The following is an 18421-nucleotide window of genomic DNA, read 5'->3' as shown; positions in this document are numbered from 1 at the left end:
ATACATCCATTATCACCATTTCTAACCTGATTCAAAAACAACTTAATGTTTTTTAGAACTTCCATATGTTCTACTGCTAAAGAAGAATTTAAATTAATACTATAATTGATGAGAATTCGTAATAACATTATAATTTACAAATTTCTTTAAATTCTCTTCCAACTCCGTAACAAATTTAAAAGGCATAAAAAAATATTGTGCAGCTCAACAGTGATGAAAGTAACTCTCACATCAAATTAAAGAAAAAAAAACCAAAGGCACTCACCATATAGTCAAGTCAACCTCATCAGATAAATACTGCCTATAATCCAACTGTGCAAAAAGTGGAAACAGCACTTGTACTCCTCCAATTGAATGCATAGCACTTTGGATGGAATGTGTTAAAACTGCTTTCACATCCTTATAAAATAGAACACACAGTAAAGATTTCAATGATTTCTTTTCCAAAACAATTAAAAATAAAGCATAACAGGAACAATAAAATATTACATTTAATGTGTTTAATAGAAGCTATCAAATATGCCTCAATGATACATCAAAATTTACCATTAAAAATATTCTTAAAAGATTATAGCTAGTACCTGGAGCATGAGTGCATGTGGTGAATGAACAAAAATCGAAGGGTTGTCCTTAGGGGATGATTCGAGGCAGAGCTGGGCATCTGTAGCACGTGGATTGTATGTGAACGCAATGGCACTACAGAGCTTGCCATCATACAATAAAAGTTTATGATGCTCAGCAAGGAACAGGTCACTTTCTGCTTTGAATTTAAATGTACCCTAAGAATTAATAAAAAGTAGAACAGTTAAGATAGTATGCCACAAAACGAAAATCTAGATACAAATCACCACAGATGTAAAAGTTTGAGGAGGAGACATACCACTGATCATTTTTCTAATAATATTAAACGAGAGGAACCCTGCACATTTAATTACTTCTAAAGTGGACTGAATTCATTTTAAAGATATAATGGAAATCAAGTCAACTTGCCATTAAAAACTTACATTAAAAAAATGTAAAACTTAATGTCTTATAGAGCATATTTTGTCTTTTTTCATTTTATTTTGTCTTTTTTTTTTAATTGTGGTAAAAAGCACGTAGCAAAATTTACCATCTTAAACATTTTTAAGAGTACAGTCATGTTAACTATATGCACATTGCTGTACAACAAATCTCTAGAACTTTTATATCTTGAAAAACTGAACTGCTATACCCACTGAATATCTCATTTCCACCTCCCCTCATCCCCTGGCAACCACCATTCTACATTCTGATTCTATGAGTTTGACCACTTTATATAACTCATCTAAGTGAGATCATACAGTATTTGCCTTTCTGTGACTGACATAAAGTCAAAAAAAGATTCACCCATGTTGTAGCATGTGACAGGATTTCCTTCGTTTTTAAAGCTGAATAATAACACATTGTATAAATATACCACATTTTCTTTATTCACCCATCCATGGACAATTAGGTTGCTTCAACCTCTTGGCTATTGTGAATAATACTGCAATGAACATGGGTGCATAAATATCTCTTTCAGACTCTCAATTCTGTTGAACATATACAGAGAAGTAAGATTGCTCAATCATATGGTAATTCTATTTTTTTCTTTTTTAGGTAAGGAAGATTGGCCCTGAGCTAACATCTGTTGCCAATCTTGCTCTTTTTGTTGGAAGAAGACTGTCTCTGAGCCAACATCTGTGCCAATCTTCCTCTATTTTGTATGTGGGACACCATCACAGCATGGCTTGACGAGCGGTGTGTAGGTCCGTGCCCAGGATCTGAACCAGCAAACCCTGGGCCGCCAACACCAAGTGTATGAACCTAACCACTACACCACCAGGCTGGCCTCAATAATTCTATTTTAAATTTACTGAAGAATCGTCATACTGTTTTCCACAGAAGCTACACTATTTTACATTCCCACCAATGGTGCATAAGGTACTAATTTCTCAACACCTTGGTCAACACTGCTATTTTCTGTGGTTTTATCTAAAAACGGCGATACTAATGGGTATGAGGTGATGTCTACTGTGGTTCTGATTTGCATTTCTCTGATGATTAGTGATGTTCAGCCTCTTTTCACATGCTTGTTGGCCATTTGTATATCTTCTTTGAAGAAATGTCTATTCAAGTCCTTTGCCCACTTTTTGAAAGAGTTACTTGTTTTTTTCTTGTTGTTGACTTACAGTTCTTTACATATTCTGGATATTAACCCTTTATCAGATATATGGTTCAAAATATTTTCTCCCATTTCACAGGTTGCCTTTTCACTCTGTTCCTTGATGGCACAAAAGTTTTGATGCACAAAAGATTTTAAGTTTGATGCAGTCTATTTTTGCCTTTGTTGCCTGTGTTCTTGGTGTCATATCTAAGAAATCATTGCCAAACTCAATGTCATGAAGCTTTTCCCCTGTTTTCATGTAGAAGTTTTATAATTTAGGTCTTATGTTTAAGTCTTTAATTCATTTTGAGTTAATTTTGGTATATGGTGTAAGGTAAGAATCCAACTTCATTATTTTCCATGTGGATATCCACTTTTCAAAACACTATATGCTGAAGAGACTATCCTTTCACCATTGCATGGTCTTTGTGTCCTTGTAGAAGATCATTTGACCATAAATCCAGGGATTTATTTCTGAATTCTGTTCTGTTCCATTAGTCTGTGTGCCTATCTTTATGCAAGTACCATAATGTTTTGGTTACTGTAGCTTTGCAATATGTTTTGAAATTCTGAAGTGAGACCACTTTGTTATTCTTTTTCAAGATTGTTTTGGCTATTCAGAGACCCTTGAGATTCTATATGAATTTTAGGATTGTTTTTGTACTTGTACAAAAAATGTCATTGGGATTTTGAAAGGAATTGTATTGAATTTGTATACTGCTTTGAGTAGTATGCATTTTTTAACAATAGCAAGTCTTCCAATCCATATATAAGAGCACATAAAAAAGGCTCAACATCATTAGTCATGAGGGAAATGCAAATCAAAATCAAACCACAATGAGATACCATCTCACACCCTCTAGAATGGCTATAATCAAAAAGTCAGATAATAGGGCTGGCCCCGTGGCTTAGCAGTTAAGTGCGCGTGCTCCGCTGCTGGCGGCCCAGGTTCGGATCCCGGGCACGCACCGACGCACCGCTTCTCCGGCTATGCTGAGGCCGCATCCCACATACAGCAACTAGAAGGATGTGCAGCTATGACATACAACTATCTACTGGGGCTTTGGGGAAAAAAGATAAATAAATAAAAATTTAAAAAAAAAAAAAAAGTCAGATAATAACCTATGTCGGAGAGGATATGAAGAAATTGGAACCCTCATATACCGCTGTGGAAATGTAAAATGATGTAGCCAGGGGCCAGCCCAGTGGCATAGTGGTTTAGCTCACGCACTTCACTTCTGCGGCCCTGGGTCTACAGGTTCAGATCCCAGGCGCGAACCTACATACCACTTATCACGACACGCTGTGGCAGGCTTCCCACATATAAAGTAGAGGAAGATAAGCACATATGTTAGCCCAGGGCCAATCTTCCTCAGCAAAAAGAGGAGGATTGGCAACAGATGTTAGCTCAGGACTAGTCTTCCTCACCAAAAAAAAACATTGTGTAGCCACTTTGGAAAACAATCTAGAAGTTTCTCAAATGATTAAATATCGAGTTACATATTACCAGTAATACCACTCTAGGTATGGACCCAAGAGAAACGAAAACATATGTCCACATATAAACTTGTACACAAGGGTCTATAGCAGTGTTATTTATAATACCTAAAAAGTAGAAATAGCCCAATGTCCATCAACCAATGAATGGATAAAAAAATGTAATATATCCATACAATAAAATATTATTTAGTAATAATAAAGAATGAAGTATTGATGCATGCTATAACATGGATGGACCCTGAAAACATTATGCTAAGTGAAAAAAAGTCACTCACAAAAGATCATGTATTGTATTATTTCATTTACATGAACTGGCCAGAATAGACAAATCTACAGAGACAGAAAGTGGATTAGAAGTTGCCAGGGACCAGGGAGGAGGAAAAATAGGGAGTGACTGTTGATGAGTATGGTATTTCGTCTTGGGATGAACACAGTGTAATGTTAGAAAGTGGTGATAAGTGAACAACTTTGTGAATATACCAAAAATCACTGAGTTGTATATATTAAATGGGTGAATGGTACAGTATGTAAACTATATCTCAATAAAGCTTCTATTTAAAAAAATCATTCATAGCAAAGGCTATTCTGAGACCCATTAACAAAACTTAAAACAAAACTCAAATAAACTTCACTGAAAGTAATCCACTGACTAGCAGAAGAAAGCCCAATGCTCTTTAAAGAAAATCAACAAAATCCAGACACCCACATGATAAAAATCATAATGTCCAATATCCAACCCAAAATTACTGAACAATCAGAAGTCTGAAGTAACCACAAGAATGTCAGTAAATAAAAACAGACCCAGAAATACAGATGATAATATTAGAAGAAAAAGACATTAAAACAGCTATTATAACTATGGTCAAGTATTTTTGTTTTTAGAGATAAACACTGTAAGGAGAAAAATAGATGACAGTGAATAGAATAAAAACTTACAGAAACAAAAAACATATTATATGAAAAATTTACCTGATGGAATTAATAGCTGATTAGACATTTGATAAGGAAGGATTAGTGAACATAAATATTGCAATGCAAACATTAGAAAATAAAACATTTTATAAATCAGGCAAAAAAAAAATAGAGTCTCAATGACCTGTATGCCTGTATCTAAGGGTCTAAAATAAATACAATATTAATTTTAGAAGGAAAAAAAAGATGGAAAATATATTTGAAATAATGGCCAAAACATGTTCAAACTTGACCAAAACTATAAAGACACAGGTCCAAGAAGTTCAAATAATCTGAAGCAGGCTAAGCACAAACACACAAAAATCCCATACCAATATATAACCTATTCAATTTCTGAAAAATCACTGATAAAGAGTAAATCTTCAAATGAGCAAGAGAAAAGACATATTAGATACCGAGGAAGTAGTATAACAAAGGCCACACACTTCTTGTCAGAAACCACGCAAGTCAGTTAAGAGAGGAACATCTTCAAAAAGCTCAAAAAAGAAAACTGGGGGCCAGCCCCGTGGCCTGGTGGTTAAGTTCGGCGCACTCTGCTTCGGTGTCCCAGGTTTGTAAGTTGAGATCCCAGGCACAGACCTCCACCACTTGTCAGCCATGCTGTGGCAGCAACCCACATACAAAATAGAGGAAGACAGGCACAGATGTTAGCTCAGGGCTAATCTTCCTCATGCAAAAAAAAAAAAGAGGAAAGATTGGCAACCGATGTTAGCTCAGGACAAATCCTCCTCAGCAAAAAAAAAAAAGAAACAAAACTGTAACCATAGAATTTTGTAACTATTGAAACTATTTTTCAAAAATGAAAGCAGAATAAAGGCTTTCTCAGACAAATAAAAGCTGAGAAAAGTCATTAACAGTAAATCTCCATTACCAAAAAAATATTAAAGTTATTCAAATGGAAGGAAAACGATATGAGATGGAAACATGACTCTACACAACAACATGAAGCATCCCAGAAATGGTAAATACACAGGTAAATATAAAACACATGATCTTCCTCATTTTTAATTTCTTTAAAATATAAGTGAATGAATCAAAAATAATAACATATCATGGGGACAATAATATATGAAGAAGTAAAATTTATGACAATAACAAAACAAAGGATGGGAGGGGTAATTGCAGGATTACATTGGAAGGGTATTACACTGTACAATATCATTTATTGGTAGACTACTATAAGTTAAAGTCTAAAAAGTTGCTAATAAACCAATAGTAGAAATAAAATGGAATCCTAAATAATATGCAATTAATCTAAATCAAACCAGAAAAAAGAGGGAAGAATCAAAGAACAATGGGAGAAATAGAAAACAAATAGTAAGACAGTAGATTTAAGTCACACAATATCTATGCAGTCGTGTACCACTTAATGACAGGTGGTACAGAATGTTCAGAGAAATGCATCATTAGGTGATTTCATCATTGTGAGAACATCATAGAGTGCACTTACACAAACCTAGATGGTACAGCCTACTACACACCTAGGCTTTATGGTACTAATCTTATGTGACCACTGTCATACATAAGGTCCGTTGTTGACCAAAACAGCATTATGCAGCACATGGGTGTACTTGCATTGAATGTAAAGTATGTAAACACTTTACAATAAAAAGGCAGAGATTGTCTGACTCAATAAAAAAGCAAGACTCATTTTTAAAAATTCAATATATTTCTAATAAAAACTCTTGGGAAACTAGAAATAGAAGAGAAATTTCTCAACTTGAAATGGCATCTATAAAATATGGATGAATGCTTTCCCGCTAAAATCAGGAACAAGGCTAAAATGTCTAGGCTCACCACTTCTATTTAACTATTTATACTGAGGGTGCTACCCAGTGCAATAGGCCAAAAAGAGAAAAGGCATACAGATTGCAAATGAAGAAATAAAAACTTAAAAGTCTACATGAACATATGTGTGGAAAATCCTAAAATAATAACAAAAAAAAGCTAGTAAAACTAATAGCCAAATTTAGCAAGGTCTCAGATTAAAAGGTCAATAAACAAAACTCAACCGTATTTCTATATACTAGAAACTAATGGTTAGAAATAGACATTTTTAAAAATACTACTTATTATCCAAAAAAACATGAAATACTTAGAAATACATTTAACAAAATGTGTGCATGACCAATAAAATGGAAACCAAAAAACATTGCTGGGAGAAATTAAAGCAAACCTAAGTAAACAGAAAGATATATCATGTTCACAGATTGCAAAAATCAACATTAGAGATGTCAATTATTCTGTCATTAATCTATAGATTCAATACAATACCAAATAAAACCCCAGTAGACTTTTTTAAAGAGACTGATAAGCTGGTTCTAAAATATATCTAAGATGCAAAGGGCTAAGAAAAGCCAAAATGATTTTGAAAAAGAAGAATATAGTTGAAGGCTTTAGACTTTCTGTTTTCAAAACTCACAATGAAACTACAATAATCAAGACAATACAGTACTGGCATAAGTAAAGACATATAAGTCACTGAAATACAACACAGTCTCAAAGATGCCAAGGTAATGAAATGGAGAAAGAACAGTATTTACAAAAATATACTGTTGGAATATGAGGATATCCTTATAAAAAAAAAAAATGAACCTTGACCCTTACCTCATACCACACACCAAAGTTAATTCAAAATGGCTCACAGGGCTAAACATAAATCCTAAAACTTAGAAGAAAACATGAGAAAATCTTTCCAAACTTGGAATAAGCAAAGATTTCTTAGGACACAAAAAAAATGACAATAACAGAAAAAAAATGACAAATCAGAATTCATAAAAATTAAATTCCCCTGCTCTTCAAAAGCCATATTAAGAAAACGAAAGGTAAGACACAGATAGGGGGCGGGGAGGGGGAATATCTGTAACTCCAACATCTGATAAAAATCTTATATCCAGAATCTATAAGGAAACCTCAAATCTCAACAACAAGAAAACAACCAACCAAAAAAAAAATGGGCAAAAGATTTGAACACACAATTCACAAAAGAAGATACAGAAAAAGGGCCGGCCCCATGGCTTAGCGGTTAAGTGCGCGCGCTCCGCTGCTGGGGGCCCGGGTTCGGATCCCGGGCGCGCACCAACGTACCGCTTCTCCAGCCATGCTGAGGCTGTGTCCCATATACAGCAACTAGAAGGATGTGCAACTATGACATACAACTATCTACTGGGGCTTTGGGGGGAAGAATAAATAAATAAATAAAAGAAGATACGCAAATGCAATAAGCAATGAAAAGATGCTCAGCATTTATAGGCATTACAATAATGCAAATTAAAACCACAATGAGATACTGTTACCCACTCAAATATCTACACTCAAATGTCTAATATTAAAAAGATCAGCAATATCAAGTGTTAACTGAAATGTGGAGCAAGTAGAAAACTCAGACACTGCTTGTAGAAATGTAAAATTGTACAACCACATTGGAAAAGAGGTTGGTAACTTCACTTACCATACCACTTAGCAATTCCACTCTTACATATCTAGGAAATAAAAACATGGCTACACAAAGATCTGTACACCAATATTCATAATAGCTTGTTCATAATAGCCAAAAACTAGAAACAATCCGAATGTCCATCAATAGATGAATAGATTGAAAAATTGTGGTATTAACAGGACATCATCATCATAGTGGCATGAGAGAATTGTCTCTGCCCTTCAATCTACAGCGAAGAAAACATCCATAACCCAACAATGGCTACATTGCACAACACACCAAGACACAGGAAAGATCCACACATCAGTACATACAAAGGTGGGTGAACTGCAGCACAGGAGAGGAGACTAAATGGGGGATCAGCAGAGGCAGAGCACAGGACCCTGGATCCCCAGCTGCAGCAGCTGACTTGGCCGCCTCCAACCACAGAGAATTCAGTGGGCAGTAGCAGCCAGCTAGCCACAGCAGCACCTGTCGCCATGGGAAACAGCAGGAGCAGAGGTGGAGCCCTGTGATCCTGGCCCCCGCCTTAGCTTGGAGCCTGGTAGCAGCACACGACTCCTACATCCCAACCGGAGGGGCACCTGTGACCGCAAGCTAACAGGCAACAGCTGAGATGGTGCCCCATGAACCCAGCACCCTCCACACCTTCCGTGTTCCCCTGCCACAGCTTCTGACCTAGGTGATCCTGGACAAGGCTGAGGCATCAGCCATCCTTGTGCCCCTGGTGGCAAAGCCAGCAACCAAAGCAACACCAGCAACAGCAAGGCATCGGTAACCCCCAGAAGCACAGGCAGCAAAGAAGAGAGTACCAGTGACACCCTACATAGAGGCAACTGAGGGTAGAACTGCAGATCCTCTAATATAGGCAGAGACAGCTCAGGTAAGAGAAACCAAAAACTAGTATTGCACTGTTACTTACTGAAAAACAAAAGAAAGGCTTCTAATCTCCAAGCAGTTGAAAAGTTTGACTCAAAACAAAGCTGTACCTAAATAAAAAATGTATTTGCTACAGCAAATGCACCAGAAGAGGAATAACTCAGCAAGCATCACAAAAAACCAAGGTACCATGGCATTACAAAAAGAAAACAATTCTACAGAAACCATAAAGTCATGGAAGGTTATGATCTAACTCATAAAAGTTAAAAACAGCTGTCATGAAGAAATTCAACAAGCTACAAGAAACCTCAGAAAGGCAGTTCAATGAGCTCAAGAATAAAATCAATGAACAGAAGGAATACATTACCAAAATTACCAAAGAGAATGAAACTTTAAAAAAGAAACAAACAGAAATTCTGGAACTGAAGAACTGAATAGATGAGATGAAAAATGCATTAGAAAGCATTAAAAATAGAGCAGATCATATGGAAGAGAAAATTAGCAAGCTCAAAGAAGAAACCTAGAAATGATGCAGGTAGAAGAGGAGCGAGAACTAAGACTTGAAAAAAATGTAGAAATTCTTCAAGAATTATCTGACTCCTGTAGAAAGGGCAACATGAGGGTAATGGGTATCTCAGAAGGAGAAGAGAGAGAGAGAGAAGGGAGCATAGAGCTTATTTAAAGAAATAATAGCTGAGAACTTCCCAAACCTGGGGAAGGAAGTGGATATACAAATCCATGAAGCTAATAGAACATCCAATTACCTCAACATAAAAAGACCTTCTCTAAGCCGCATGATAATAAAACTGTCAAAAATCAACAACAAGGAAAAAATATTAAAAGAAGACAGGGAAAAAAACAAAACAACCTACAAAGGAATATCCATTAGGCTATCAGCAGATTTCTCAGCAGAAACCCTACAGACCAAGAGACAGTGGAAAGATATATTCAAAATACTGAAAGATAAAAACTGTCAACCAAGAACATTCTATCCAGCAAAGTTACCTTTCGGATATGAAGGAGAAAATAAAGGCTTTCCCAGACAAACAAAAGCTGAAGAATTTCATCACAACTAGACCTGCCTTACAAGAAATGTTGAAAGGAGAGCTCCTACCTGAAATGAAAAGGCAAAGGCATACAAAGCTTTGAGCAAGGAATTAAAGAGACAGAATCAGAAAATTGCAAATCTGTATCAGAACAGGATAATATACATTTAATTGTAACATAAAGGTTAAAAGGAAAGGAAGCATCAAAAATAACTATAACCACTTCAATTTCGTAACAAACTCACAATACAAAAAGGGATCATTTGTGTCAACAAAAACATAGCAAGGGAAGAAGAAAAGGATGGAATCTGCATAAGCAAATGAAGGTAAGAGGCAATCTGCAGAAAAAGGACTACCTTATCTATGAGACCTTTTATACAAACCACATGGTAACTACAAAAAAAAAATTCAGAATAGAATCACAAAACATTAAAAAAGAGAAAACTGAGAAACACACAGATCAATGGAACAGAATTAAGAGCCCAAAAATAAACCCACACATTTATGGACAGTTAAGTTTCAACAAAGAAGCAAAGAAAAAAACAGAGAAAGGAAAGTCTCTTCAACAAACAGTGTTGGGAACACTAGACACCCACAAACAAAACAATGAAAGTATACCACTATCTTACACCATACACAAAAATTAACTCAAAAGGGGTTAAAGACTTGAATGTAAGATCTGAAACCATAAAACTCTTAGAAGAAAACATAAGTAGTATGCTCTTTGACATCAGTCTTAGAAGTATCATTTTGAATATTGTGTCTCCTCAGGCAAGGGAAAGAAAAGAAAAAATAAGCAAATGGTGCTACATCAAACTAAAAAGCTTCTGCATGGCAAAGGAAACCACCAACAAAAGGAAAAGACAACCTACCAAATGGGAGAAGATATTTGCAAATCATACATCCCTTAAGAGGTTAATATCCAAAACATACAAAGCACTTATACAACTCAACAACAACAACAAAAAAGCAATTTAATTAAAAACGGGCAGAGAATTTGAACATTTTTCCAAAGAAGATATACAGATGGCCAACAGGCACATGAAAAGATATTCAGTATCACTAATTATTAGGGAAATGCAAATCAAAACCACAATGAGATATCACCTCATGCCCAACAGAATGGCTATTATTAAAAAGACAAGAAATAACAAGTGTTGGAGAGGATGCGGAGAAAAGGAAACCCTCATACACTAGTGGTGGAAATGTAAATTGGTAAAGCCACTATGGAAAACAATATGGAGATTTCTCAAAAAAATTAAAAATAGAACTACCCATATGATCCAGCTACTCTATTTCTGGGTATTTATCCAAAGAACACAAAAACACTAATTTGAAAAGATATATGCACTCCTATGTTCACTGCAGCATTATTACCAATAGCCAAGACCTGGAAACCTAAGTGCCCATCAAAAGATGAATGGATAAAGATGTGGTATATACACACGATGGAATACTACTCAGCCATAACAAAAGACGAAATCTTGCATGGGTAACAACATGGATGGATCTTGAGGGTATTATGCTATGCGAAATAAGTCAGAAAGACAAATACTATACGATTTCACTCATATGTGGAAGATAAACACACACACAGATACAGAGAACAGATTGGTGGTTTCCAGGAGGGAAAGGGGGGTAGAGGCAGAGCATAAGGGATAAAGGGGCATGTGTGTATGGTAACAGATGGCAACTAGACTTTTGGTGGGGAACACAACGTAAGTCTATACAAAAGGTGAAATATAATGATGTACACCTAAAATTTATATAATGTTACAAATCAATGTTACCTCAATAAATAAATAAGTAAGAATAAAATATTTGTGAGTAGGAAAAAATTGTGGTATATTCATAAAATGGAATAATACTTGGCAATATAAAAGGAACTACTAACACAAAAGAACATGGATGAATCTTAAAACATGCTAAGAACAAACCAGGGGGCTGGCCCCATGGCCTTGTGGTTAAGTTCGGCACACTCCACTTCAGTGGCCTGGGGTTTGGTTCCCAGGCATGGACCTATACCACTCATCAGCCGCCATGCTATGGTGGCAACCCACATACAAAATAGAGGACGATTGGGACAGATGTTAGCTCACGGTGAATCTTCCTCAAGCAAAAAGACCAAGATTGGCAACAGATGTTAGCTCAGGGTGAATCTCCCTCAGCAAAGGAAAAAACAAAAGAAGAAGAAATCAAACTCTAAGGAGCACATACTGCAAGATTCCATTCACATAAAACCTTAAGAATAACAAATCTAATCAATACTGACAGAAAACAGATCAGTGGTTGCCTGTCAACAGGAAGGGGTTAGGGTTAGAGAAACACAAGGAATTGACTGGGAAGGAGTACAATGGAAACTTTTGCAGTGATAGAAATGTGATATTTTTTAATTGTTGTGGTAGTTATACTTCATCAAAACTAATTAAAATGTGTATACTATATTGACTGTAATGGTATGTAAATCAACTCAATAAAATTGATTTTGTTTTCAAAGGAACACAGCAGATATTAACTCACTACCTAAAACCAAACTAGACTAACAATGGCATAACCTAGAGGTTCCCAAATTTTCTTGGCTCACGACACTCTTAGCATCTCAGTAATTTTTTCTAGTGCTCTAGACCAAAATAAATATTGAACATTTCTGTTTATCCAAACAACTTTGTATTTTAACAATGTAGTAATCATTTGAAAAAATTAATGCACAGGTTGAAAGAAAAATTAACGTTTCCTTCATTATTATATTTGCAAAATTATTAATGGGAGGGAAATGCACCTTGGGCACTGCAAAAATTCTCAAACTCTACAATCAGATTTCATACCTCATCCTCATTTCCTGTTCCACATTGATTTTCACATGGTACTTGCTCTTTATCACAGCAACTATTGAAAACTTAGCTATGCAAAGATATGACATCATCAAAAGAAATGCAGCATAAACTAAAGTTGAAATTTGAGCTAGCAGTTTGCACCGTGCCCCACATATGACAAGTACACTGTGTTTCCCTCAAAAATTTCAAGTACCCTTTGGAATCCTGTGACTTCTCTGTAATGCTCCCTGGTTACTCCGACACACAGTTTGATAACCCAAGGTAAGTTGCCCCACACATCACCCACCTTTAAATCAAGTTCAACTAACTCTGGTTAAGCAGCGAACAGCAAGTAAATTACCTTGTATCCCAGGCCCAACTGATAAATAGCAAAAATCTGAGCTGCATTAAGAGCGTCACTAAAAAGGTAAACTGCAGTCATCTGACCACAGAATACTCTATTAGCATCTGCTGTTTCTGATGAGCCCAGGAAACATTTATCAAAGGTCTGTAAAAGAAAACATAAGATTTTATTAGAGAAAAAACAAAAAGTTATCTCCTCCAGAAATAACAACAACCTCTATTGGTATAAATGTTTTGTCTACTCTAAACTACAATCTGAAGATATTAAAATAATTCAGTTAGCATTTCACTTTATTCATTCCCACCTGGTGTAGAGATCAAGAAAGACATCACAGAAAAGGAGATAAGACAAGTTTTCCAAAGTACAACAACAAAACTTGATGACAAAGTGAATGTAGGAAACAGAGTCAGAGAAATCATTATGGACTCTGAAGGCTCATACTTGGGCAACCAAAGTACCAGATAGAAGAGCAGACTCTGGAGAATGGAGGAAAATCACAAGTTTGGAACATAATGAATCCATTTTTTCTGCAAGCTAATAAGGATGGAGGTAACATGGATGGAGAAGTAATTGCCAACAGGGTTCAGTAAGTTTGATGAGAAGTTAAAACTATAAAGATAGGTTTTTGGCAGACATCAAGATATAGATAATGGGTGAAGTCATGGGAGTAGACGATCTCTCAAAAGAAATGTGTAAATCCAGAAAAGCAGGCGTATGTTTTTCTTCTAACATAAAATCTTCTTAACAACATCCAGGTTGCAAAGACCACTTTTTAAACAGTCATGTGTACAACAAAGGCAGAAAGAAGTAAAATTTTTCATGTCTCTTTACAAGTATCATTTTATACCACAAAACCATTAGAAGACTGTTGAAAAATATGTATGTATTGACATTAGGAAATATTGAGAAGTTGTTAACACTTGGGTTCTGAAGACAAACCACCTAGGTCAAATCACTACTTCATATGCTGCTGATCTTGGCAAGTTACTTAACCTTTCTGTGCTTCAGTCTCATCTGTAAAATGGAGATTATAATAGTACTTATCTTGCAAGATTGGGGCTTTTAGAAAATAAAGGTATTTATTACAATGCCTGGAATGCACGGAAGCACTCAATAAAGGTTAATGTAAGAAAAAAACAGGTTAAAAAACAATACACATATCTGATCCCTTTTTTGTATTAAAAAAAAAAACGAGAGCTAACATCTATTATTGAGCTTACTCTGTACAAGGCACTCTGGTAATAGATTTTTGACCAGCATCTCATTTAATCATCACATTAACCTTCTGAGATAGGTACTATTTTATAACCATTTTTAGGTGGAGAAAACTTAGGCTTAATAAAGTAAGGTTATATAGTCAATTAGTGACAGAGCTGGGATTCAAAGCTCAGTCTACCCATTACAACAACTTGAGGTCTTAAAGTTAGCGTTACACAACATGTAAATATGTATAGCATAGGATATGAAAGGAGTTAATGGTGAATTGGTGGTACAGTTTGTATGCATTTTCCTGATCTGTATTTTTCAAGTGTTCTATTAAAAAAAGGAATTAGAGGGAAAAAAAAGAACATTTGAACTTAATTCTAACCTATGGATCTCTTTTTGAATACTGAAAACATTATAACATCATAGTTTCTATAGCAGCTATGAATTATATGCAAAATTTATAAGAAGGCATCCTCTAACTCATTCATAAAAATGATCAGAACCCTGTAATAGAGCTCCTCCCAAGTTTAATTTGACCAATGACATAAACACTTCAAATATATATCCACTGTTACCTATAAATCCTTATCTCAACCCTGTCCAGAATAACTTTACAAGGACTGAGTAGTATCTTATGTGACACATTAACATAGTTCTATTCTATTAATATATTAACATGCTAGCCAAACTATGATTATAAAAATATGCCATTGTGGCCTTCTAAAATTTATATTCAATGCAAAATATATTTTTCTTAATTTAAAAGTTCATGCTTTTAAAATAATTTTTTTCATTATAATATTTTCAAACCACTTACATCACTGGTGTTGACAAACCATGTTATCTCTCCATAGGAAGCTAGCTCACCATTCACATAACATCGAAGCTCACTGTTCTTCCATCGGTTATAAATGTGCACTATAGTTACCATATACCACTGAAAAAGCGAAAACAGTTTACAAAAAAGATAATAATCCGTCCAATAACTCAGCCACATTGATAATAACAGTAAAAATTAAATAATAAATTACAATTAAATCTAAAACTAAAATAAGACTTCCTTTATTAAATTCAATACTCAACCTCTGGAACAATATTTATTCAAGGCAACTCTCAACGGATAAGAACTTAATTGTGAAATTATTTTTCCAACTTTTTATTATGAAAATTTTAAAATATACCAAAAAACTAAAGTTTCATATAAATACCCTCTTTCTCGCCTCATAGATTCCAAAACTGTCAACATTTTGCCGAATTTGTTTTATCTAGCTATTTACCTATCTATCTATATATGTATATATACACATTTTGTCGATAAACCATTTATTAATCTCTAAATTTTAAGGTACAAAAGAAAAAACACATATTACTACTACTACTACTAATACTACTACTAAAATAATTGCCATTGATATTTTCCCCTTGTATTTCTCTTAAACTCTATAAATAACGAAATATCCACTCTTTTCATTATCTAAATCAGAGAGGTTAATAATAATTGTCCAGCAGTTTACACTCCATTTTCTGAAATAGTATAAAAAGAGTTGTGATTTACCACATATTATGTCAATAACATAAAAACAAAGCATTTTGAAGGCTAGCATAACTTGTTAACACAACTATAACTCACTAAGATCACATACCTTTTGCGGCTTGAAATCAAATTTCACACAATGTTGAAAGCCTTTTCCTTTTGACTTGATCGATGTTATAATCAAACAGCCCCCAACAAAGTGAGCAGAATAACCAAGACCTTTGCTGGTTCTGAAACTATAAAGAATGAGTTTTCATTTTACCTCTAAATATTCTTCTCATTTTCAAAGTAAGATAATAACACTAAGTTATAGAACTACATACCAATACAAATATGGTTTATCCTTATCCACATTGATGTTATTTACAGGATCCATTCTAAGCCAGGTATGAAACGTAAAACCATTCTGGTACGGCCATTTGGCTATAGGAGGTAATGCAATAGCCTAAAGGAAAAAATTTTGAGTTACTCACTCACATGAAAAACTTTATTATTGAAATCATGAAAATGAGACTTTACAATGCTATATATATATTTCTACTACATACTACTCTCTGTCATGATTAAAATATCTACGAATCACCTCTTTATCTGGAGGAAGACTTTTAATAACTTATAAATTTTCCAAAATACATAATGATGATGTTAATTTAATTAAATGATAGACATATTCCACGTGACCTGCTGGACACACATTTTGTTTGCTTCATTTCTTACAATGAACATATCCAAAGAGATTCCAACTAAAAGAGACAGGTAGTGATATCAAATCGGAAATTTGTTGCTGAAATGTTAAGGTAATAGAATAGAGAAAGACAGATAAGAAAGAAAATTAAAACATTAAGGAAAAAGCTTGGAATATGATTTTATTTTTTAAAAGCAAATATAAGCTGAAAAGGATTAGTTCATAACGTATTTTCATGAGATTTTTAAATCGTATTCAGAAGTCACTGTATAAATGACTTTACCACTTGGTTTAAAATTTTATTTAAAAGATCACAGTATATAATGCAACGCACCCAGAATAGCCTAAACAATCTTGAAAAAGAAGTTGCAGGACTCATACTACCAAATTCAAAACCTACAACACAAAGCTACTGTAATGAAGACTGCGTGGTAGTGACATAAGGATAGGGATATAGATCAATAGAATAGAACTGAGAACCCAGGAATAAACCCTTATATTTGTGATTAGTTGATTTTCAACAAGAGTATCAAGTCAATTCAACAAGAATAGTTTTTTCAACAAATGAGCTGGAACAACTGGATATGTACAAGCAAAAGCATGAAGCTGACCACTTCTTACATCATATACAAAAATTAACCCCAAATGGAACATAGATCTAAATGTAAAAGCTAAAACATAAAACTCTTACAACAAAAATTAGGGGTAAATCTTCATGACACTGGGTTAGGCAAATCCTTCTTAATTATGCCACCAAAAGCACAAGCAACAAAAGAAAAAATATATGAACTGGACTTCACTAAATAAAAATTTTCATGCTTTCAAGGATACCATCAACAAAGTCAAAAGACAAGCCAAAAGAATGAGAGAAAATATTTGCCAATCATATATCTGATAAGAAACTTGTACCCAGAATATTTAAAGATCTCTGACAATTCAATAATAAAAAGACAAAAGCAATTTTAAAATGGACAAAAGATCTGAATAGACATGTCTCCAAACAAGATATGCAAATGGCCAATAAGAACAGGAAAAGATGCTCAACATCATTAGTCATTAAGGAAATGCAAATCAAAACCACAAAGAGATACTACTTCACATTCACTAGGATAGCTATAATCAAAAACAGACATTAAAAAGTGTTGGGGAGTGATGTCAGCGTCATGGTGGAGTGAGCTTTCCCATGAACTCTTCCCCCATAAGATACAACAAAAGGAACAGTCACAGACCAACAACGGAATCCCAGACAGTGAAAAGCTAGATCGGAAAGATCCACACTGCCACACATCTGAGAATGGAAAGTGCTGGGGCCCCGAGCAAGTGGGGAGAGGTAAGGAGAACTCCTCTCCCTCCCCATCAGATCAGCAATCCCGGTCCACAGGGCTCCCAGAGAGGGGGGAGAGGCGGCCTTCGGCGGGGAAACCGTAGCTCTTCGGGCTCACTCAGCCTGAAGTTTCCAGTGGGAAACTCCCACGCAGAGGACTCAGAAGAGCCACAGGGCTACCAGCAACATCTGAGCACCCCAGAGAGTGCATAATGAGGGGCAAACAAGAAGCCCCCCACACCAGGGACCCAGAGGGCAAAAGAGAGAGCCCCCCACCCCTGCAAACCGGACCCTGCAGCTCAGCAGACCAGACCAGACCAAGTGATCTGCGACAAACCAGACCAAGCAATCCTACCCGCGGATCGCAGCAGAAAAAATGCGGCAGAGCGCAGGCGGCTTAGATTACACAGCCCTTTACCACCACACAGTGGCAGCAGGTGGAAATTGCAACCAGAGATTTCCAGGATGAGGAAAAACAAAGCCAACACAGGA

The 18421-nt window shown here is 35.4% G+C and overlaps 1 protein-coding gene across 6 annotated transcripts in view; it reads right to left on the bottom strand.

Moving 5' to 3' along the window:
- Positions 1 to 18421, bottom strand: part of LRBA (LPS responsive beige-like anchor protein) — a 718950-nt gene that overhangs the window by 610426 nt on the left and 90103 nt on the right. For all 6 annotated transcript variants that reach the window (XM_087437546.1, XM_087437548.1, XM_087437549.1 and 3 more), the window contains exons 6-11: positions 16244 to 16365; positions 16030 to 16156; positions 15204 to 15323; positions 13178 to 13324; positions 582 to 779; positions 266 to 399 (exon numbers count right to left, since the gene is read on the bottom strand). In XM_087437546.1, the coding sequence (XP_087293672.1) occupies positions 266 to 399; positions 582 to 779; positions 13178 to 13324; positions 15204 to 15323; positions 16030 to 16156; positions 16244 to 16365 (848 nt within the window). The remainder of the gene's footprint in view (positions 1 to 265; positions 400 to 581; positions 780 to 13177; positions 13325 to 15203; positions 15324 to 16029; positions 16157 to 16243; positions 16366 to 18421) is intronic.

This window comes from Ceratotherium simum, chromosome 12 (genome assembly GCF_057802395.1).
Source record: "Ceratotherium simum simum isolate JZ-2026a chromosome 12, ASM5780239v1, whole genome shotgun sequence".
In the NCBI taxonomy this organism is placed as follows: domain Eukaryota; kingdom Metazoa; phylum Chordata; class Mammalia; order Perissodactyla; family Rhinocerotidae; genus Ceratotherium; species Ceratotherium simum.
Note: the sequence above shows the minus strand (reverse complement) of the source record. Positions and strands in the feature narration are given on the sequence as shown.